Source organism: Aquila chrysaetos, chromosome Z, assembly GCF_900496995.4.
Source record: "Aquila chrysaetos chrysaetos chromosome Z, bAquChr1.4, whole genome shotgun sequence".
NCBI classification, from domain to species: Eukaryota; Metazoa; Chordata; class Aves; order Accipitriformes; family Accipitridae; genus Aquila; species Aquila chrysaetos.
In genome coordinates, this window is record NC_044030.1 from 67990051 (window position 1) to 68015192 (window position 25142).

The 25142-nt window shown below is 40.4% G+C and overlaps 1 protein-coding gene across 2 annotated transcripts in view; it reads right to left on the reverse strand.

Annotated features, from left to right (window-relative positions):
• Window positions 1-16417: 16417 nt before the first annotated feature.
• Window positions 16418-25142, reverse strand: part of DDX4 (DEAD-box helicase 4) — a 30704-nt gene continuing 21979 nt past the window's right edge. For both annotated transcript variants that reach the window (XM_041121070.1, XM_041121071.1), the window contains exons 7-11: window positions 23336-23481; window positions 22454-22553; window positions 20318-20588; window positions 20076-20162; window positions 16418-17575 (exon numbers count right to left, since the gene is read on the reverse strand). In XM_041121070.1, the coding sequence (XP_040977004.1) occupies window positions 17504-17575; window positions 20076-20162; window positions 20318-20588; window positions 22454-22553; window positions 23336-23481 (676 nt within the window). In that variant the 3' untranslated portion in view covers window positions 16418-17503. The remainder of the gene's footprint in view (window positions 17576-20075; window positions 20163-20317; window positions 20589-22453; window positions 22554-23335; window positions 23482-25142) is intronic.

The window sequence follows — 25142 nt, forward strand, 5'->3', positions numbered from 1 at the left end:
GCCGCCGGCCCCTTGCCGCTCGCCTCCCGCCCTGCCCGGGGCCGCGGGAGGCTGAGGCGCGGCCGCGGGGCCGCCTCCCTCCCCGCCCACCGCCGTCCCGCCCCGGCGACCCCAGGCGCCGGGCTGCGCTCCGGCCGGGAGGAGCGGGGGGCGCGGGGCGGAGTGGGGCAGCGCGGGGCGAGGCGGGTGCCGTCCCCCGCAAAGGGACAGCCTGCACCGCCCGCGGCGGGGGGAGCTTCTCGCGTGCCGTGGCACAAGCGCCGCAGTACCTTCAAGGAGCGCTGAGCAGCCGGCTGTAGAGCGATGCACGCAGCAGCATTTTGACGCCGACGAGCCAATTCGGCGATGTCTTTTAATTGCAGAAACGTGCACAGTGAAGCGAGCGGATTAGGTTAACAGCCACCACCGAGGAGCACTCACACATACGCACCTCGGGCATTATTGAGGGCATCGGCACGGCGAGAGAAACAGCTGAAGTTACCACCTCTTTCAAAGCTAACAAATGTATTCCAGTTAATGGCTTGGCTGCAGTTTTCTTCTACCAGCAACATGAAGAGGAAGAAAAGGAATGAGAATTAGAAGGAGTACTGCAATTAAGAGAGATGCTGTGAAGTTAGTCAATGGAAGTCCAAAGTCCCCAGTAACATGCCTCTCAGTAAGCACTGACAGTCCCTTCTGAGCAGACATTCTCCAATAACAGATACTGCGTTTAATATCTAGATCAATACAGATGCCATCCAGAGGTCTCAGACCCAATTCAGGAAGAGATTCGTAACAGACAGTAAATGTGTTTATCCCACATGAGCATCACAGGCAAGACGAGCTGTAGATCTGGATACAGAGATTTATTTTAAAACCAGTGCCGCTTGAGCTGTCACTCTGATCAGTTACCTCGCCCACTCACTTAGGCCTACCAGCCCGTCCCATTGGGGAGATGGCCACTGGTCTGGGAAGGCTGTGCTGGCTCCCTGCTCCACAGCTGCTCACTGTTACCAGCCCCATGCTTACCAGCCAAGGTCCCCGGGTGCCCCCAGTGTTTGCCTCCATGTATGTCTCCCACCTCGAGGATCTCTCCCCGCTTCCAAGATCTCTTTCTCCTCCCTAAGCCCCTGGCTTTCCCATGTGATAGGTCTACATTCAAAAGCATGAAGCACGATCTGTTCACTGGCTCATGCCTATTCAGTAATGGGAGGATTCAGGAAATGCCCACTTTGTTTAGTTTGGGTGTTGCAAGACATCACAAGCAGCCCACACAGCTGTAGCTAAGTTTGTACTCAAGAGTTCAAAAGTTCAGCTTCAGACCCTCACCCTGCACATGCACAACAATTGTGGCAATACCTGTCAGCATTCACAATTTAAGCTTTTTTTTTTTTTGGCCTGCTACAACTACCTAATCCCATGTCTCCCTGCTGATCCCAGTCTGTGAATGAGCCAGCTGGCCAAGAGCAAAATCCCCCAAGCACAAGCCCTACGTCTCAAGCCAAGCTGTTGGTGGGCTGATGCCCACCTTCACTGACTCCTTCCTACTGCCGTGACTTTTCCAGCTTGTGTTTTTGCATGCCTCTTTCCCTCACAGCAGCCATTTGAACACACAAGCTCAGCACCCACTCCAACTTGCAGGGCACTCATTAGCCTTCACCCTCTTTAGTGAATCATCAGATTGAGTCAGGTAGCCTGTTGATTCCCTTTTTATTTTTTGAATGATGTTGCTATCTCCCCATCACCCATGGCCCCAGTATAAGGCTGCACTGTGAACTGCTTTGATGTTTCTAAATTCCCTCTGCTATTTAGAAGTATTGTAACAGATTAGCATGTATACCAATATTCTGAAAACTTCCATTTATTTTACTACTAGGTAACACATAAAGCAGAAATGTGATTCAACAGAAAGAGACCCAAACTGTAACCTAAACTCTCCCTGACAAACCAGTTTTGTTTTTTTTTCTTTACCGAACATGAAAGGGCAGGACTAGGCTATTTTTTTATTTTTTTTTTTTAAACCATTTGGACCTGTGTTCTGGACTTGATCCAATAGTTGCCTGTGCTGACAGATTAATACCTTGTTCTTACTGACTTACTGAAAGATGGCTGCTCAATCTTTCAGAGTGATGAAAAGTTGCACCAGACCTAAGAAAACACTTAAGCAAGTGCTTAACTTTTAAAAACCTTGAGTCATACTTCTGACTGCCTCAGGACTACTTACATGCTTAAATTAAAGCTCCCATAGTCTTCAATGTTTTGGTGTGGACTGGGCTGTAGCACTTAGAAGATTCCAGGATGCAGAGGGCACTTAATGAAAATGGCAGTAACTGTTCCAGCTACCGCCATTTGTAATGGTTTAATAGTAAAGGGAAAAACATCTTACGAAAAGAAGTGATGCAATTTATCAAAAGTAATTTGCCACAGAAGACAGGAAACCTTTAGAGTATAACAGAAATCATGCCAGAAATGTGTTTTCATATCCACACCTGCAGACGCTTTTATCCCGTTTGCACATGAATGCTCTGAAAGGATAAACTCTTCTGTCCTGAGGGTGGAAGGAAAAGTGAAGCTGCTATTCCTGAAACATAGGGGAAGAAAGTGTCTTCAAAAGGAAGCCTCACTGCTGTCATTGCCCACTCCTCTCTACCAGTGTTCTTTTCGCTGGTGATTCAGGGATGGCTGCTCTAGGCACTATTTGATCCCAGATGCTACTCCTCCTTGAAGGGAGGCATTTGTGCTGTCTTTGTTGGCAGGATGAGACCGGACACTGCAGAGCTACTGCTAAAAATCTGACCATTGCACATTAATTTGTTACCTTACAGTAGCTCAGTTTTGGAAAGCATTTATCTTCTGTATTATGTATGACCACACCCTATAAAGTTACTAATCACTGTATAATTATAGTGAGTCTGTATAAATTAACACTTTGGCACAGAACAGAGTTGTGCAGTTAAGTGGGAAAATAACATGTGTTTTCATTGACCAGTCTGCAAATTGACTTTGCAGCATTTAATCGTGTAGTCTTGATGAAAGCAGGTTTGATGGAAAATATGTTCAGAATTTTACTTCAAGAAGTGACAGAGTTGGTTTTAACCATGAAATAGTTGAAGACCTAGTGATATCTTAAGAAAAGTGGAGGGACACTCCCCACCCCCCCAACAACTACTGAAAACATGAGACAGTAATATTTTCTAAAAATCATCCACACAGAAGAAACCCTCAAGCATTTGGAACTGTAATTTCAAGAAGCACTTAAAAACTCTGCCACATTTTGAGCCACATGTGCATCTTCTTTTGATCCATCCAACTGGGATGCAAAACTTGTAAAATCAAAGATACCCAAGTGCCAGAGTTGCACAAGAAAAGAACCAAACATTTCAAAATTTCAGGGACTACTTGGTCAGATTCTCATTCAAGGAAAAAAAAAAATAGCAAGACACTTCTGCTTACATCTCACTTGTTCAGCCACTTCCGATCATTTTAAATAATTTGAAAGTTATGTACCAAAAGGAGTTCTAAGCTAAACATCCTTGCCAGCCTAATCATTGGTGAACTGAAGGCAGAAATGAGTGAATCCGGCAGATCTATATGAATGGGCAAAATAGTAACAACCAGGAGAAGCAAACTGGCCATGTTCACATTAACCATTTCACCAGCATCCCGAAAAGCTGTTGCTCATTGCTGTTGGCAAGGAAGAAGTTTAGATGCACATGGCAGTGACATACGTTGAGAAGGTAGCATTGCCTGAGATACTCTGATAAATTTACTATCTTGCATCACGAATGCCTAGCCAAAACAAGATCAAACCTAACTCTCCTCTAACTCCACCCTTTCCATCTATTCCCACTCTGCCTATGGCTCTCCAAGCCACACACGATCCCCAATCCTTATAGCAATACTTCTTTCTTTTCCTATCCTGCTACAAAGGCTTCAGTCAGATCTTGATCAGCCATCCTCTTGGAACACCAGACACTTTCCCCACATGTGATGCAAAGTATTGACTGATTCAAATACCAAACCCTAACTTGATTTTCCTATAAACTTGTAATCATAGTGTAATTGCAAAAGGAAGCAGAAAAACATTGCATCTTTGGTTTCTAAATGAAAGACCCTTACATTGAGTCTTTTTTGTTTATATTCTCAAGTCAACTTTAATGCTAATGTTAATATAGCCTGAAAAAGACCACCTGATTGAGGTTCAAATTTATTTTTACAGAAGTTCAAAGGTAGCCATGCCACGTTTTTTGTGGACAGGTTTTGTAGCTAAAAAAAAAAGGATTAACATAAAAGCAATTTGTAACTTCATATTTCATTTTTATTTAACTATTTTAATTATTTTTATAGAAACATAGTTCTTAAATTTCTAGCTTACTTCTTTCTAGCTTATCTTACTTTTTGTCCTAGTTTCAGCTGGGATAGAGTTAACTGTCTTCCTAGTAGCTGGTACGGTGCTATATTTTTATCTCAACCCATGGGTTTTGCTTCTTTTCCCAATTTTCTCCCCCATCTCACTGGGGGGGTGGGGAGTGAGTGAGCGGCTGCGTGGTGCTTAGTTGCTGGCTGGGGTTAAACCACGACACATTTCTAGCTACTGAAAGGACAGCAGCACATCTTTGAAAAAAGGCTTTCCTGATATATACAACACCAAATAAAATTAATAGTTCGTATTCACATTTGGAAATTCTAACTGCTTCAGAACCTACAGCTTCCTTGCACAGTAACATTAAAATTGCTCTGACTTCAGATCTGGCAGGTTAACGTCATAGGAGATGAGTAGCATGGTTTTAAAGTTACACTGCAAACTGCGCCACATTCTGACTGCTTTACAAGATCACCAAATACACATAGTTGTGTAGCTATACTAATATAATAGAAACTGTCATTGTAAGAGGGGTTTTTTTTTCCTGTCAGCAGCAGGATAAAACTTTCTTCTACATATGAACATGCATTGTTATCAGTTTATAAAAGGTACGATCCCACAGCAATGCAAGCCAGTAAAAGCTGGCATTGCCCCAGCCCCTCCTTTACCTCATCGACATTCCTGACTTGTCTCTTTTACCAGTACTTGTGCTCACAAGACCCTGTATAAGCTAACTTGGTCCTACCATCACTTGTTAGGTCGTTTTTTTCCTGGGCCAATGAATGACCTGAACCACTTCATTCCCCTAAATGCAAAGAGGAGGGGCTGGGTACTGACTTTCATTCACTTAAGCCATTGCAGAAATACACACAAATAAAAGCCATGAGGGTCCTTTTATTCCCTACTGATTCAGCTTGTGCAGAGGTAAAATCCAGTGAAAATAGCCAGGTTCTGTTATCAATTTCTGAGTATACACAACTCTGTTGTTCAGTAAATAACCTGTCATCAGAAATCTACTAGCATCAACCTCCATGCAAGGCTGCATTTAAGGGGTGAAAAAAATAACTATGTCCTTCTTAAATTTCATTTTAGGATAACATAAAAATCCCACAACAGCAACACCCTCAAAACCATGCTCTTAAATTACTGATTTATGACTATAGCCTTCATTTCAATGCAATACATCAGGCAAGTTTATGACTACCTTATCACTGAACAAGCAACAATAACGTGCAACAACTGTCACTTTCATCTGGCAGTTTTAGACGTAAACCTACAAACTGTCCAAACCTAAAAAAAGGGCTAAGAAATGTGCCAATTGCTATGCTGCACAGTGAGCAACTGCCCACGTTTAATATACGCAGAAAGGTTTTAACAGCCAAGTGTAATTACTTGTGAATCTTCCTAATCTCTGTTCTAGACGGGATTTATTCCTCAAGAAAAGAATCAGGTGTTTTCCTAAGAAGGCCACAAAGCCGTTATCCATTTCAGAAGAGAGAACTATGCAATACTTCCTTCCCGTCACATCTTCCTTCACAGTATTGCAACACTGTAACATCAGCTGTAACTGCAATCTGTTAAAATGCTTGGCAAAGAAGGGACACTTTATCCCCAGAGTGCTGCCTTTGGAGGTCTACTACAGAAATTTTTAAAATGTTTTCAGCCTATGGTAATTCAAACTTCCCAAACCTTTTACTACAATTACAAAGGCAGAGAAACATAATTAAACCCATTTGTACAAACAGACTAAGGGAATTACTGAAAATCCCACGTGGCTTTAATAGCAGGACTACAAGATGCCGTTTCCTCTAATTTTCTCTGCCAAGACCACAGCAAGCAGAGGCTCCTGATGACGACCACAACCAGGATGAGTTACGCCTGACAGAGCCACTACGCAGGGAGAGTCGCAGTATAGTAACTGTCTTGAAAACTAGTTTCTCACAAATGTACATTTTAATGAAGACCAAAAAACCCAAAAAGGCTACGTAGCTGAGCACAGCTTATTGTACAGATATTCCTCTCTTCCGACACACGCCACATTCGGCTTTGAAAAGATTCACGTTATTTCTGGAGCCGGCATCTTTCAAAGGTGATATGCCCAACAGCACTACACTTCTCCAAATTAAAGGGTAGGAAGCGCAACACCACACAGGCGATATATACAAAATTTCCAAGAGCCAAATTATCCCCTTCAAAGGCAAATTATGTTAATTATCAGATTTGCAGACTCTTGAATCTCTGTTAAGCAAAGCTCATTGCTGAGCTGACCTTCAAAAGACAGCGGGGCCATTAGTTCTCAGCTTTCCTACCTTACAACTATGCAGCTCCTGCCACACCATATGCTATCCCAGGCTGGGTGTACTCTGCAGCAGCAGGGTTTGGGTATCCATGGGCTGCAGGGGTGAGGAGAGGTATGGGCTGCCCAGTGCCAGACGCAGCCTGTGCCAGCCAGCCCCACAGGCCCACCACAGGGGCACAGTTGAGCCCCTCAGCTTACCTGGCAATGTCTCAAGGAAAATATGTTTAAGAAAGGGCAAAACCACCAGACAGGCAGAGGAAGAGGGAACAAAAAGGAGCAAGAAGCAGCACAGGGAACACCAAGGCCAGAGGAGGAGCTCCATGGCAGAGCAGGTGTTGCCTGCAGCACACAGAGGACCCACAGCAGAGCAGAGAGTCTCTGCAGCCTGTGGAGGACCTGGGCCACAGCAAGGGAAAGGTGGGAGAAGGGAGGAGCAGAGTGAAACCCCTACATGCTGACCACAACTCCCCCCTCCCCAGTCCTCCCCACACCCCTCGTTGCCACTCTAAAGTGAGTGAGTGTAACCTGCAGTGATAACAAGAGAGGGAGAAGTCCCTGGAGTAAAGTTGAGCTTGGAAAAGGGGGACAAGAAGTGTTTTCCCTCTAATGTTTGTCTTTTTGCTTTCCAATATCTGAATCAGTAATTAAAGATATATATGTATTAATTGGCTATAGAGTTGATTTTCCCCAAGTCAAGTCCGTTTTGCCTGCAATGGTAATTGGTAAGCAAACCATATTTTATCTTGACAAGCTTCCTTGTTCCTGTTCCTCCTTATTCTCACCCACTGAGGTGCAGCAGCAGGGAGTTAAGTGTGCAGCTGGGCAGGAGTTCAGCTGTTAGTCCAGGCCAACACACCACATTTGTATATATTCTACTTTCTGCTGCCCCTCAAATCAACTGGATGACATATGCTGATAAAAGTGAGGGCACTTCAGACATGAAGCTTTGCTGCCAATCCTGAAACCACCTTGTCTGTACAGAAAAACTCCTGGGAGGTTCAGCTATGATCCCCTTGTACTAAAGGGCCAGCACCCAGAAAGAAAGCTAAGGATAGGCTGGTACAATCAAGCAGCAGCCCACCAAGAACTTCAGCAAGAGCTCTGGCATCTCAGCCAGAGCAGCAACAAGGCACTGCCATTTTGCTTGGCAGCCCAACACATGCTGAATTTAGCATCTGTTGTCATTAACAGCTGACTGCAAGCGCCATGAACTTCATTTCCTGGTGATGACATTTTAGTTCACTGAGGTTCTACCTAGAATAACCAGAGGGCCTGTAGACTGTCAGTCTCCAGCTGGGTATCTTGGGACCAGCCACTGTAGCAGCTATGAACAGGCTTTCTTCTAAAGCACGCTGGCATTTATGAAGTGCTTTGTGAAACTCTTCAGAGTGGGAAACATTAAGAGGTAAACCACTTCACTAATGAATCTCTAACTCTGCAAATCTACAGTAAATTTGGTGACTGAAGAATATGATACTGAAGTACAACTGCTCTTTATAAAAATAAACCAACATTCTTAGCTTAGAGATGCAGTTACGGAAGCAAGCATGACCAACCTGAATTTGAGACTGTGCAGGTACTTGCTAAGTCACCACATTTCTGGAATAGGAGAAACAGTTTAGGAAACGTCTCTGATACAAATTACTTATTTCCAAGTCTCTGAAATTCTCATAAAGGATTCACTGAATGATTTGAGCTCCTCCCTCCCTATCTGGATACCCATAATTTTACCTCCCAAGGAGTCAGGACAACAAGTCTTTAGTTGGTAAGACTGGGCATTTTTTTGCTCGTCTGAGGTCAGGTTCCTCCTCATGACTTATCAGATGTCTTATGAAGGGCATATTAACATTTAGCTAGGACTAACATGCTACCAATTATCTACATCTTCCAATAAATCATTTCTTTCTATTCTTAAGTTGTATATATTGTACTTGCAGTCTTTGTGCACAAGAAGAATTCCCAAAGTAAAGTGGTTCACTCAGGGTGGGTTACATTCACCGGTCTAGACACTAGATGTAAATAAAGCAAGCATGTTCAGCCCTAGAAGTGATCTTTAAAGTTTGAGCAGACCAACTGCTACAAAAAAAGCTTATAGTGCATGCTCAGCAATTCATTCATTCCGGTGAAGAATGATACCTTTTACATAGTACATTTGAGTATGCTGCAAATGACCCCAAAATACAGACTCTCCAAAGGAAAAACACATCTTTCCTTTAATATAATTTAGTTTATTATACAACTGGCATGTTTAGACTGAGAAGCCCATGGAATAGAGCTGCAGGGGTAGTTTCACAGTTTAAACTGATATATGATAATGGTCTTAAAGGGAGAAAAACAGCATTTTGCAGTGGGGGGGTGTGTGGAGGGGGAAGTTGATCGTTTGGATTTTTTGAGTTTATCAAGACAAAGAATTATTGGCAAGTCATCTGCCTGTTGTCCTTTCCCTGCTACTAGTGATAAAAGGGAAGTGCACCAAAATGCCAAACTCAAGTCAACTTCTTTCAGTTCAGACCTCCTTCTTCTTTCCATGAAAAAAAAATCTTTGTAAGCAACCATCCCATCTCCTGTGACTATGCCCATATTTCACTTTGAATAGTGGAGGAACAGCAAAACATAGCAATCTTTAAAGTTCAGAGCTATTTAGTAAGGACTAGATATCGAAACCTATTTTAGCTGACTCAGTTAAAAAAGGATGGGAAAGCCAACAGTGCAAGGAAATCCTGCTTCATAGTATTACACTGCAGTAGTGATGACAAGCTAGTACACTAAAATCAGTTAACTACAGCCACTGTCCATAGTTTTCTCAGACCATACGAGCAGGCAACAGGCAAATTTACGGTGAGTTCCAAAGAAAATATTATTCTTCATTTACATATGGAAATTAGGCTCCAATGGATGAGTCAGATTTCTACAACTGTTTAGATGCATAAAGGGGAAGACAGATATTTTCAGTAGTGTTTACCAAACATAATTTCTCTACAAACATAATTTTCTACAAAGTAGTTCCTTTAAGTATCCCTCCTCACCATAATATTTTCACTTCTGCTTAATAAAAAGAAATAAAAGCCAAACTCATTACACTCAGAGGTGTGAAAGACTGTACCAAAGTCACTTTGAAGAAAATAAACAGCATAAAATGAAAAACATTTAATACTTATATTTCAAGCACTACTGGACTATAGCCTAGAATTACTGTCCCAGTTGATTCCAAAATTTTCCTTAAGTTAATTAGAAAAAATACAAAGATCAGATAAATTTGAAGAGAGTGCATTTAAGACTCCCACATCCTTGGTCCACATTCCATAGGCATATGATTTCTTCTACTGTTGCTTATTGGCTACTGCAGTTAAGAGATGGAAACAATCATACCACAAAAATCTCAAATAACAGAGGGCTTATAAGAAATGTCATTGCCAAAGACAAACTAAACACACACAATAATAGTCACAGAAAGCGAAAGCTGCAATGACAGAACTAAACAGTATCTGCATCTTCAACAATTCCTAATGTGCAGGACCATGTTACTGACATCCACAACTGACCAAGACCCATCCATATATGGTGTTACTGAGAACAAAACTGGGACAGATGCCACAATATCCCCTTTTTGTGTCACCAGGGAATTCCCTGGAGCTGCTAAACAGCAGGCTCAAATTACTGAACTGGCTAACACAGAAAAAACGCACTTATTACAACCTAGCATTAAAGGTTTACAGTTTGTCTTAAAGCAGAATGTAGGTTTCGTACAAAGCCAGCTAACACACTGACAATGTCCGGGGATATCGCTTTCTACTCCCTGCCCCGACCGAGATCGCTAAGGAGAGACAGGCCCATTCTCTGGTATGTTTTAAGCTAATGTGCAGGAGAACGCAAATTCCAACAAATATTACCGACAATGGAAAAGACATTTTCAGAACAGGGTATGAAGTCTTCACTATAGTTTGCTTTCCTACCTGCCAAAACATTGTGAAGGACTTAAATCAATCTGGTATTAAATAGTTTTGAAGATACACTGTTCTATTTTTCTGTTGGTCTGAACTCATTTACAATCCTTCAATTCCTACACCTAATTTTTGAGTGGAAGTGCAGCCTTTAATCAAATTTAAACGTACTGTCAGAATGCCTGCTTACCTCAGCTACTACCTACAGATCCCTTAGAACTAGCCCGTAGCCCATGAGTAGCTCCAGATCAAAGGCTGTAAACCACTAATTTACATTTTCCTTTAGTGACAAGAATTGGACATCATTTGTACTCAAACTGGCATCCCATTAGCAACAAAACCAGAACACTTGTTGTCAGTGTTTTATAGATGACCCATAAAAATCAAATCTCACTAACTTGGAAAAAAATTGCCAACTACACTTCTCCGGACTGCTGTCGTCTGCTCTGTTTCTCTGACTACCTGTCCTGGTTTTGGCTGGGATAGAGTTAATCTTCTTCCTAGTAGCTGGTATAGTCTTGTATATTGGATTTAGTATGAGAATAGTGTTTACAACACTGATGTTTTCAGTTGTTGCTAAGTAGTGTTTAGACTAAGGCAGGGATTTTTCAGCCTCCCATGCCCAGCCAGCAAGAAGGCTAGAGGGGCACAAGGAGTTGGGAGGGGACACAGCCAGGACAGCTGACCCAAAGTGGCCAAAGCAATATTCCACACCATGTGATGTCATGCCCAGTATGTAAACTTGTAAACTGGGGGGAGTTAAGGGGGGGGGGGGGGGGCGATGCAGATCGCTGCTTGGGAACTAACTGGGCATCGTTCAGCAGGTGGTGAGCAATTGCATTGTGCATCACTTGTTTTGTATATTCCAAGCCTTTTATTATTATTGTCATTTTAGTATTGTTATTACTATCATTATTAGTTTCTTCCTTTCTGTTCTATTAAACTGTTCTTATCTCAACCCACAAGTTTTACTTTTTTTCCAATTCTCTCCCCCATCCCACTGCAGGGGGGGCAGGGGGGAGTGAGTGAGTGGCTCCATGGTGCTTAGTTGCTGGCTGGGGTTAAACAACAACACTACCCTAGAAATTGTTTGCTGGATGCACTACTACTTGAATTCATCTTGAAGACTGATGACTACAATCACACCCTGAATTCAGAAGAGACTCTCCCCAGCCTTCTTCACTCCTATTGCTACCTGAAATAGCAGAGATCACAGGAGGTCCCCAGTCCAACCTCTTGCTCAAAGCATCAGTAAGGAAACTGAAGCATGTAGCTCAGGGCTCTAACCAGCCTGGTCTAGAAAACTACCAAGGATGGTGTTCTGCACCAGGAGGTGCTGGTCCATTATGATCCCAGCAAGAAAGGCACTCAGCCTCTCTAAGGTATCATTTTAAATGCTATCAGAGCTCAGCATTTGTCCAAGCTGCACTGCACAAGACCTATTCCTACAGCCTGTCCAGGTCGCTCTGGATGGCAGCCCTGTTCCTGAATGCAAGTGCTGGTCCCCCCAGCATGATATTTATTACCTGCCAGCCTGAGAAGCAAGTGCTCCCTCACCTCCTCCTGATCCTGATGCATCCTATGGTATTTTTTTCCTAGCTGCTTAAAACTACCAGTTCAGTCATCCTGTGATGTACCAGAACTCCCAGCTTCTTCTCAACTTTGAGTTTTTGCCTGGTGGTTGATTTGTTCTCACAGAATCAGAATCACAGAACGGTTAATGTTGGAAGGGAACTCTGGAGGTCATCTCACCCAACTGCTATAAGCCTGAAACTTATTAAAGCGTTTTTCATTTCCCTTTCATTTTTACTCAAGAATAATATTCAGTCCTTTGTGCAATTTCTTAGCCTTCCTCTGTACTAATATACCAGTAACTTTTATGTGTAAGAACTTAACTGCCTCAGAGTATTTTGAATCATGATCATTATCCCCAAAGAGATTGTGCCCATTTAGTTTTAAAATACCATACCTAACTGCCTGTGTTTGTACATCTGTATCCAGATTACCAAATACTCAGGGGAATGTAGTTTTTGTCACAACCCTGTAAGTAATATTCATGTAACGCAAGGATGGTACTGTCTGCAACCACAGCTGTACACTGATGAGGTTTATATCCCAGTGCTGTATCACAGTACAGCCTAGGTAACTGTAAAGAGAAAAATCAAGACTTTTTATCAGTACAGGCCTCAAACATAGCTGGTGTGGACCCCAAACCCACACAATTTTATCATTTGGTGTGAGTCCCAGAAAATACAGGATATTAAACTCATGTGTTCCTACTGTAGCAATGCAACAGGATGCACTAGGATGATCCTGGAATGATCACGTTTTGTACCGTTACTTGTTTTTTTATGTATATTCAAATGTATCAAAGAATTTTAAGAATCATTTCAGGCATCCCAGAAACAAGCAATAAAATATCAAGTGCTAGATGAACTCCCGCACATGTTCAGAAAACTCCATATTCACATCAATGATCACAGACTGACCAGTAATGAAAAAAACAGCCATACATACCCTCCTTATTGGGTTTACAGGATCAGAGGACACATCTGTCCCAGCACATTTCCATTCTAGGAGCTCACAGACTGGTTCACAGAATATCCAACCTCCCCACTCCCAGCTGTCTAGCAGCTCCAAATGCCTTTTTTTTTTTTAAAAAAAAAGAGAGATAACATCTACAGGGACTGATATTTCTGCTAGTTATGGAGGCAAAGCTTGTTTCAGAAAAAGTCTGTTTATTAAAGCTATCCCTTGTGCAAGGTTCTCTGCTTATTTCTCCTTCATTTTTCAGCTATACAAAGAAACCCTTAACTTTACTTATTCTCCGCCACTCTTAGAACTGCTGTTCTGATCAGGATCCAGAGTCAAAATACAGCTGTCACATGTGACCTCTACAGACTTTCCTTCCTTTTCACCCTCATGACTGCAGTCCTCTCAGGCTCTGATGAGAAACTTAACTCATGAGGAAAAAAGTTCAGGCACTACATTAAGTGTGTTACTATTGCAATGTGACAGAAATAAGAAAAAGCAGCATTCAAAGTATTGTTGAAGGAAAGGTGGCTTGATGGCATTTTGCAACACTAGCTTGTCAAGAACCCCCACCTTAATCTTGAACTACGTTCCAATACAAACAGCATTTTTTACATAAACATGGACGTAAAGATAGGAAAAAGCATTCAAGGACCTGAGGTTAGCACAACTGTAGGCAGTAGAAGCATCTAAAAGGAATTACAGGTATGCTGTTCTCAGGTTTCAATCAGTTCAATGAAACCTTTTCAGAACGCTCATCCTGACTGCCACCTGGAGGACAGTGGGACTCTTGAGTGAAGAAGGTATTAACACAGTATCTCCCAGTAAGACTTTCAACACCTTCTCCATATAAATATAAAATTACCTGAGTGCAGGATAACAGAGAGGCAGCTGACAGGGCAGTTCATTCCCCACCCCAACTTCCCTTGTTTGTCAGTGTTTTCTTCCAGCTAAGACTGAAATATTTTCCTGCAAATTAAATATGTATTTAAAGGGTCACAATAGGCTTCAAACAAAACTGAATATTCAAGAAGGAACTGTAGTTTTCTGCAAATATTATTCTTGAAGTTTTCCATTTTCCTTAATCCTAATTATCTCTCACTCCCTTTTCAATAGGCTTTCTATACTTCGATCAGACAAAATTATCTGACATCAGACTTAGTTCTTCAATTTCTCACCCTCTCATAAGCAGCAGTAAATCTGACTTACTTTCCTCTTAAAATGATTTCATTAACAATCTAGGGACAGGTTTTGTTGGTTGTTTTTTTTGTTGGGCTTGGAGGGGGTTATAACGTAGCAGGGAAAAAGTTAATATGAAAACATTTCCTTGTGGCAACTCCTACCATCTTCACAAACTATTTAAAGAAATGGCCAGTTTCATTCCCTTAGGAAAGGAGCAGTTCTGAACATGGAGAAAAACAGACTGAAGTTGTAGAATGCACAGGCAAGAAATAAATATTTCCACGTCAAGGAAATGCAAAAAAGCCTGCCTTGGCCAGAGTAATACAGTGTGTGTTGCTGTTTTAAGTTTATTTATGGACTGTTGTAAAAGGCAACTTCAAGCACAAATGTTTGCAAACATTGTACAACCAAACGTTCCAGAGAGACTTTACCACAGGTTCCAGACTTATGCATGCACTATTTAATGCACTACCAATTATTACATTGGTAAAGTCAGCTAGTTATTGCTTTTTTGTCTTAAATAATTTTGGTTAATACTTTTGATAAATTCGATACCCTATGGCACATTTACCCCTAGCTGAAGCAGGAAAAAAAAAGAATGTAGTTCAGTGCCTAATGCCACTATCTTTCAAAACAAAGAGATATTATACTTCAGGACTGCATGCCAGCAAGTTCAAGCAGAAGTTCTGTGCAACCTCTTTCTACCTAGAAACATTAGGAAATAAATCAGGCAAGTCCCTGCATGGAAAAACAAGATGCAAAAAATATCTATAAAGAACAGAGTAATGAAACAGCAAATCACAGACCAAACAGGTGTGTTGAAAAGATAGTGCACATGTGCACACATACTCACTTTTCAGTTTTACCTTTAACTAGATAAAGGTTTATTCAGAAAACCAGACTGATTACCAACCCTCCTCCCATCCATCCCAAATTACACAAAGATGAATACGCTTTTCTCAAAACATTTAAGGAAAGCCCATGTGTTCTGATAAACATCCTGTATACAAACACTCTTAATTCTTGTAGGAGTAGTTTGAGATGCTATGTTTGATAAACTCTAATAGGTACTAAAAAGGTATTCTAATCACTACTTTCCAAGCTACAAATAAAATGCAAGCCCGAGACTGCTGCAGATCTAATTCCACCCACCACATCTTATGGCCTTTAGTCAGCTATGACAAGTTGTACCTTAAACTCCTCTAAAGAAGATTAAATTCCACCATGTTTAGTTTTTCATGCTTCTAAAGGAAGATGCTGAGCGATTTGAGCACCTATAGTTTCCAGCAGCAAAATGTGACACAGCACTACAATAACAGTAGCTCTAAGTTAGAACAGCACCATTTTTTTCTTATCTAGCTTTCAGTGCAAGTGATTAAGAAAAATAGGGCCAGAACAGTTTTTTAGACAGTGACAAAACTCCCTCTGCTGCCCTCCCCCAACTCAAAAGGCCTAAGAAGGGAGGCAAAGCAAAAAAACACCCAGCGACCTAAGTGGACCTTTAAACAAGGCTAAGCCAGGTTCCCTTCATAGGTTTATTCTAGGTCACAAGTGGCCCATGACTATTTCATTTGGTTTCTTTTCACAGAAATGCAAGGTTTCATCAACTGTACAGCTTCCTCCAAAAATTGCAGTTCACTCACATTCATTGCAGCCAGCAAGCAAAACCAACCTCAAAATCTTACCTGAAATTCAGAATGGATGCAAAAATTCTCAAGAAGACTTGCCAGAAAAAGGAGTCATGCTGCCCGGGGTATTGTACTCTGAATTACAGACTTCGAGCTTAAATACACCCACTGCTTATGAGTTGCAATCTAGGTATACCATCCCTTCAGCTCACTTACAAGTACACAATTAAGACTTATTTTCCTTTTTTGCACATTATGTAGCAGTAAAACTACAGTCTACAAAAATAACAGTATTAAGTACTTTTGAAAAGATATTCATACAACAAATAAGAACGACAGCCCACTTTTCCACAATAATGGATTCCACAGTACTGCCTAAGTCAGTTCTGATTCTCATAAACTTGGGCATCAAACCTTCATTCTTGTAAGCAGAGCTTAATAGTATTATTTCCCTGTATTAAAGGGGAAGACTGTAAAAGAAACAGTGCTCAGCACTGTGTGCTAAATACCAGAGAAAATGGTAAGATTGTAAGCTTGTGCAGCTGTGCAAGACATTACAAATTATAATTACTTTACCATTTTCCTTTGGGACACAATGATATGCATCTTTGTAGCATACAATACTGGTAAATAAAAAAAAAATTCAAAGAAAAAGCAACTTTAAGAAAATCTTCTTGAACTGTTAATGGCTACTTACCCTCTATAGCTTCTACAAGTCTGCAAAACTCTTTCGGACATGAGCCACCAAGCTTGTTCTAAAGCAAACTTTTGCACAAGAGGTAACAGAAGAGTAGTTATGTCTGCCAAAGGCAAAAACATCATACTAGAAGCAACACAGGGCTCCACTGTTCTCTGAAGACAGCTCTGTAAAAACATGTCTTTCCACTAAGTTGCAGACATAGCCACTGACCTTTAGTTCCATATGGAGATGCACATGTTCCATGCATGTCAAAATAATACCAGTTCATGAAACTGCAATGACAGATGCTTTTTTGTATACCTGATGTAGAAGCAACCATCAATATGCACTCCTCAAGCTTTTATTAAGTAACTGTTTACAAGATATTTAACAGATCCTTAATCTCAAAAGTCATCGCATTAGATTCAAATTTTATAACTGACTTGTTACAAAAAGGAACGAACATTAAGTTTAGATGAGCCCTTTCATAAAGCTCTTTCCCAAACTAGGTCTTCACAATGCAAAATGACCAAAAAGTGATCTTCCCATGCAAAATTTTGGTAACAAAGTAATAAGTTCAAGGGCTCTACTACTTCCCACTTGCAAAACTCCCATCTTTTTACAGCAGCATACTAGCTACCAAGCATCAAACACAAAGTTTTAACACTTACTACCTGAAGTGTCTCCTAAGAAAGTTGCTTTTGATACCCTGCATTAAATGATAATCATCACTGGGTTCATCAGAACAGATTACACATACATTACTGAAAGCTTTAGCATATGATATGAGCTACTCTTTTAAACATTAAGCATTCCATAAGGTCAACAGTAAGGAGCATTAAGTGCAACAGTTCACTTAAAGCACAACAGAATAGAATTTAGTTTGGTACTAGAGTAGTTTTAATCCCATGACTCAAATGTCCTTGCAGAATATGACATCTTCACTCCTGGGTTCATGTTGCCTCCGCAATTCTAGGAAACAGGACAGATACTAGTTTAGAATCATTAACACGTTCAATCCTTTAATGGTAAAAGTCATTACAAAGCAACTTCAGCATGCTGCATGCAGGTTTCTCAATGTAATTTGAACATAATATTTTTTAAATAAATACAGAAACTGTTTCATCATTAAACTTCTATACATAAGGTTTTTAGACCCCAGTGTGAAATTAATGCACTTCAATCAACCTCAGATTTTATCAGGTGTGGGAAGAATCCTTCCCAAAGTTCAAATCCCAACTTCTTCTCTTACCCAACACAAACAGTTCACACAACTTTGGGGCAAAACTTCCTTTTCCATTTCAACTTTAAGAATGACTGTCTACACTACTTTCCTAGCAAAAGCCTTTTCCTCTGGGAAAAGGATGAAGCCCAGTCATCTATAAGATTGTTCCAAAATAATCAGATAAGATCCTCCAACAGATTCCTCTTTCAAATTCATAATTTGATTATCAAATGGCCCTTTCATGCATTCCCTTTGAAAAGACAGTGAATACTGTAAAAACGCAAATAAGATGTTACCTTTCTTCCTCAAGAGAAAGGACATCAGGATCCTTACTGAACACTAGATGATACAAGCCTCTGTTTCAGTAATAGTAAAACAGCAAAAACCAGCTTTAATAGTGAATTTCAAAGAAAAAAAGAGGGCTGATTACAAATGTGCAGTTTCTGTCAGAATCACTGACATCAGAAGGTCTCATAAGACAGGAATTAGAACCTGATTATCTCCAACTCCAGAGTTGGTGCACTGCACATATGTGATTAAGAGGGCAGTATTCCCAAGGCAAACAGACAGATTTCCCCTGAAACTAGTCTATTCAAAAGTACATGGATGAAAAGTCACAATCGAATTTGGTAACTCAGAGGTCATTGTCGTGGTTTAGGCCCAGCTGGCAACCAAGTATCACGCGGCTGCTTGCTCACTCCTCCTCACCCTGGTGGGATAGGGAGGAGAATCAGAAGAAAAAGGTAAAAACTCCTGAGTTGAGATAAGGACAGTTTAACAGGACAACACAAGGAGAGAAGAAATAATAGCAACAATACTACTAATAAAAGAGTATATAAAGTGAGTGATGCACAATGCGATCACTCACCACCAGGAACACAATGCTTAGCCTGTTCCAGAGCCGCAATCCCTCCTCCCCGCCTCCTGGCCAGCTCCCCCAGTTATATACTGGGCACGACATCATATGGTATCAAATATCCCCTTGGCTAGTTTGGTCAGCTATCCTGGCTGTGTCCCCTCCCAGCTTCTTGTGAAAATTAACTCTATCCTAGCCAAACCCAGGACAGTCGTAAAGGACACGCAGGACAGACTTGGACCTAGAAATGACAGATTTCATGTAATGCTGGGAGATGCTCTGCAACAGTTGGCAATGTGTATTTGGAAGCAATCTAGACTCAAAGGTTGATGAGATCCACCTTTGAAAGCAATCCACACAAATTAAAAAAGTGTCCTTGAACAGGAATATAGAAGAAAGATCCACTGAGGCTGCAAGCATGAGAAGAAAGCAAAAGTTTATGTGTGTAACTGAGGTCCCATGAAGACACAAAGAAAAAAGATTTAGATCCAATTAGGGAACTAGTCAGGCAGGTAAATATACCCAAAACACCCAATACTTCCAATAATTATGGTATGGAAAAAGATAATTAATGTAAAGGAAGGTCTGACAGACATTGTGCAAGCAGTCAGAGTATTTCTCTTTGTGGTCTCTAAGACAATATTAATGTTTGGAATGCAACTGAGATGTGATAAAGTTCTTACATGAGCAAGAGATCAAGGAAAGGCCTTTGATGAAGGCATTAAAATCCAAGGAGATAAAAGCAAGAAGTATCAAACATCAGCTAAAAAAATAATAACGCCAAGTAGGAGTAGGTATAGAATTTAAATACTGAACGAGTGACTGCAGAGTGATTTGAAAGCTATGCCACCTAGGCTGTCTCATTTACTCAGTCTGTATTTTAACATCTGGTATCAGCAACACTACAAGACCAGAAAGCTCCTCCTCATCACAGACATTAAGAACAACTTTGTCATGGAGCAGACTGGGGCATTTATCTAATTATAATTAACTGAAGTTTTTAGTCAAATGAATTGATCGGGCAACTCATAACAAGCAGTGATATAACTAGTAACTATTTGCTCCTACCCTACATATGCAGTATAGAAACTTCTGGAACTACAGCCTTTGCATGTTTGCACAAACCTTTTCTTCCACAGACTAATTCCTCACACTACAGATCAAGACTAATGCAGCTAGTAAGGCCACACTGTAAGATTCCAAGTCAAGCAAGTTGTCCAAAATAAGTTTCAGAAATACTGAGCACTTTGAAGGTGCAGGGCTAAGATAAGGGATACAGTTACACTCGAAACAGTTTCAGTGGCAGTACTCTGGAGATACACTGCTAAACACACTTCTATACTGAGAAAAAGTTCTGAAAGCCAGGACTTCGAGTACATTTCCAGACTTACCTTTTGGGTATTAACTGATCTAAAAACTCTTTCTCCTTGAAAACCAAAAGCAGTTTCTTCCAACCAAACAGGAACTTCCTGCTGGGCCTGCATAATTAGAAAAGTGAATTTAGAGACTTTGACTCCTTTACCAATTCATATTAAGAGCTCCATAACGGCACCAAAGAAATAATAGTTGCTCAGTACATTAAAGTGAAATCCTAAAGAACAGAAAAAGTTAAGCACTAAGATTGGAAACTTACATCTGAAAGCACTTTAACTAGAGATTGTGCAAGATGGCCATCTGAACTGTTATCAAAGAAGGAAACTGCTTTGCCTGTATTTCCACAACGACCAGTTCGTCCAATTCGGTGTACATACTCTTCAATGGTGGAAGGAAGATCAAAATTAATAACGTGTTGGACGTTTTCAATATCCAGACCTCTTGCTGCCACTGAAGTTGCCACGAGAACTGGAAATTTTCCAGAACGAAAATCCTGAAGAGCTACTTCTCTCTCTCTCTGTTCTCTATCTCTACAAAGATAGCAATGGTTAAATGGATATCTCAAAAAATCTGCGGTATTATTGAAGATACAAGTTAAAAGGTCATGATTCACAGACAATAGTTGTTCTCGGGGTGGGGGGAACCACCACCCATACACTACCAGTTTAGGTTTTCTGAATTTTTAACTGATTAGCAGTAAGACACAACAACTGTTTTAACCTACAGAAACTAATTTTATTTTTTAAAGAACCAGAGATAGTTACGTATCGAACTCACTGCCTTCCTTAAGAAGATCCACTAACTGACTGTTTCTTCATGCCATAGTTAGAAGTGCTTTTTCTACTGCTTTGGAGCAGGGAAGCAGAATAGCAAAGATGAATTCTAGGTAGACTCCTGCACAGGCCATTTTTCAGATATACTAGAAACTATAGCCAGCCAACAGTATAGAACTTGCCTTTTGTTTATCATCATGAGAAGAAAACTAGATTTGCTCTGGGGTTTGCATTTTTAAAGAATAGTTACGGATTATCCAGTACTTAAATACAATAGATCAGAGTTTAATTCATGTTCTTTGCTGTCCAAATGAAAGAACAAATTAGAAAGCTAAAACACAGTGCTCAAAAACAGTGTAACATAGGATATTTAGTGAAGTCTGGTGTGACCACTATTCCAGGGAAGAGTAACTATCCTAACCAACTTCAACTCGAAAAACTCACATGAATCAGAAATCAGTAACATTCATGACAGTTTAGCAGCTTCCATGGAACCAGTTATTCTCTCTGTAGGTATACCTTAACTCACAGTGCAATAATTCTATAGAAATGTGTTAAGAACCTCCCCACACACAAAACATGTTGTGGGATAGCAATTCAGGTTAGCCAAGAATAGAAGGCCAGATCTTCTCAAAATGACCCTTCACACACCTGTAAAACTGATAGGGCACAGGATACATACAAACATCTTCTATCCATGTAATAAGATAATTTTAACCCATCTACAACCCTGATACTCTAATGTCTGTCAGAACACTGCCTGAAACATCATTTTATTGGCAAGAATTCAAGTCCCTTCCTCCTACTACAAGATGAAAAATACTGCAAAACTACATTTTTGATCTGCTACAGTTCACTGGGAATCTTAAGACTCAGTTTGTTGTCCTACATTTTGACATATAAACAAACACCACAGAAATACATTCCAGCTCATTATGTGAAAGACAGCCCACCTTTTTAGATGGGTTTAGACCTGGAATTAGCAACTATTTCACCTTGTTCCTCAGCAATTGTTCAGGTGAGCAACACTAACAAGTAGACTACAAACACAAGTTAGAAGCATCTTCTCTTTAGATTGATCTCCATACAAATGCTATGTCCATGAACACATCAAGGAGGCAGAAGTGACAGCATCAGAAATCTGTATGGTACATGACTTAGCTCATCGCTTTGAGGAAGTCTGTAAGACAGAGTGAAAGGTCCACAACTGCCACTTGAATTTACAAATATCATTTCACCAGTAACACCAAAAGGTCTGGTTTTGGTCACACAAGTGACGACAAAAACTACATATAAACAATAGCTGATTCTACTGAATTTATTACATACTACTACTTTTTTTTAGCAGTAGGCATAAGATTCTCCAGTTCATATACAGCATTTGAAGTGTGGTCAACCAGAAAGATGTATACTCAGCAACTGCTGTGAGAACTGGCCTTCAGAAACACTACATTCTCAATTGGACAGAACTGCTGAGGATGACAGGGCTATCTGAAACAACGCAAGCTAAGTCACACAGATATGGCCAAACATGAAATCTCAATAAAAGCTTCTCATAAGATATAGTATTAACTGACTTTCACTTAATACTATTACCTGACTTTCACTTTAAAAATACTTACCCATGGATGCTAGTGGCTGGTATTTTTTCTTGACAAAGAAAGGCTGCAATGTAGTCTGCTTTTTTCTTTTTGTCCACAAACACCATGGTTCGTTCATGACCTATGTTAAACAAGAGTTCAGATCCACTGCAGTTTGAAACCCGATGCATTTTCACTATTCACAGTTGTAGGTACTTATATAAACAACATCAGAACACGTTTTGAATGAAGTCTTCAAGGTTTGGTTGCAATTTCTTGCCTGTGTTGAACTAATTAAATTCAATCCATCAATTTCTAGATCAACACAGAAACCTAGGTGAAGACAAGTGCATTGGTTTTTTTCTCCTCAACAAAAGGAGGATACAAATATTGTTCTCCATGATAAGCATGCACTCCCTTTCTACAGCATGTAGCTAAAAGTAGCACACCATTCTGAGCACTGCACAGCAAGGTACATAGACCATTTTTTAATTCCAAACTCCCTTCCTGTTTTCAGCATTAAAACTTAAGATACGTTCAGAGCAACAATGGAAAAATCCCAGCCATTAACAAAATATAGGCCCAAATGTTCACACAAGAAGTTTAACACAGCTGTAAGCTGAAGATAATACCCCCAAATGCTAAAACATTGTAACTGACCATATAAAAAGAACTAATCATCTAGGAAGCTTGTCTGCTAGTACTCTACTAGTAGAGATGAGACCTTGACTAACACCAATAACACAAATATGCCTAAAAACCCAGCAGTCCCTGAGGTCTGCTTCAAGCTTCTATCAGTAGTCTTGTAAAGTGTGTAACACATGTAATAGAATGGAATCATGACCTGGTCTATATCAAGAGCACAGGCTTAAAAACAAGCAGTTTTGTCTTCCCTGGAAAACAATTAGCAATAAGGAAAGTTACCTATGCTTTGTAGAATTTCTACCAGTTTATCCCTCTTGGAATACTGAGGAACCTGAAGAATATTTTGCTGAACATCACTGCAAGCTCCACCCACGTGTCCAACAACAATAAACAAATAATCAGTTTTCAAAAATTCACCAGCCAGCCTTGAAAAGAAACAAAATTGAGCAACATGAAGTCTATTGTGTAGCTGCTTTACGATCAAGTAACTTTACGTTTAAGCAACCCTCACAACAAATACTTGTATCATTCCTCACAAGGCAGAGGATATAAGTAGTCATATGTGCATTTTTTTAAAAGCTGGAAGAGTCTGCATTGTTTTCTAGACAGCTGTACAAAAAAATCTGATCAATAAGAACATGCACAGACTGATCACGTCCCTGTAGCTTTTCATAATACAAACACTGCATTTTCTAGCCATCTCAGAAAGAGTTCCACATACACGCTTGTAGTAAAATGGGTTACTGATATATGCTCACAGAACCATTCTCAGGCCACTACTTCATCACTAGCTGGAGGGACAGGGGAGAATTGTACACAGGCCAGAATTCAAAACCGGCCTCCAAGAGACAAGACCATCCTTTTTGACCATTCAACAAAAGCACTGCTTAAAAACACAGTTTATTACATGACATTTACCAGTTGCCACAGGCAAAAGTCAAGTTTTGTTCAGACAGCGTTCATCTTCAGTTATCCCTTACACAGGTGATCCTACCTGAGATCAAACTCGCCAAACAGGTAATTCCTTGAAATGCCCCATAATACTCAAGAGTTTTACTAAACTGTATTAACTTATCAATACACAAGAGTGCTTCATGTCCAGTGTACACAAAAGCAGCTTCCACTGCAGTATAATTCAGATTGTAAACAAACCAACCTTTAACTGAAAACACGCAATCTCAAGTATTGGAACAAATTCCTAAAAAAGAGGAAAGTCTTAAAAATGTTAAAGGACTGCCTTAAGTACTTGAATCTCCCACCTGATTTATAGGTGCAATTGCCACTGAAAAGGTATGTTTCATAGCAAATAAACAAGTTACTAGAGATTTAAATGTGTTTGGTCTTAAGATCTGACCGGTTTAAGATGTCACAGAGAGACATAGTTCTAAACTGAAAGTAAAGGGCAAGTTTAAACTCTCTGAAAATGGAACAGTACACAAAAAACAAGAAAGGAGAGAAGAAACTAAAGACCTTTTAATGGGAGATAAAAAGCCCCAAATGCCAAGCTGAAGTTCTCCAGTCAGCTGGGAAATGCGTGATTCTCTCAACTCACGTGCACAGGAAGAGCCTTGATGATCAGACCAAAGGTATATGTAACAGCAGAGACCCAAATTCAGGTACAAAACCGAAGTGTATGTTAAAACCACATCTGATTACACTCACTGAATAGAAGTGCAGGAGAGCCTGAACCCAGCAGGGTTCTGTCCTATACTACTGAAGTAGTATACTGTCCAAAGTTGTTTTAATAGCAAAGTATGGGAAAACATTAGCTTTCCTGACTCTAGAATCAGAAAGGCAGTAAATCCAAGAAGAAACTGACTCCAGACAAGAAGGGCTTTCACTCTCTAAAATGAAAACATCACCTTTAGGCATTCCAGTTTCAAAAGGTTACAAAAATGTTATTATGCACTTCCAAACTATGATCTAAGCACTCAGGTTTCTGAAGTCTTCTACCAGTACTTGTAAATCCTGCAAGACTGACAGTAGAAAGATAGATCTTCCTTTCTTTTTTTCTATTAAATGGAAGCAGACAGTAAACATCTTGCACAGTTGAAGAGATCTCCTCTCAGGTGCTGGTAGTTGAGTA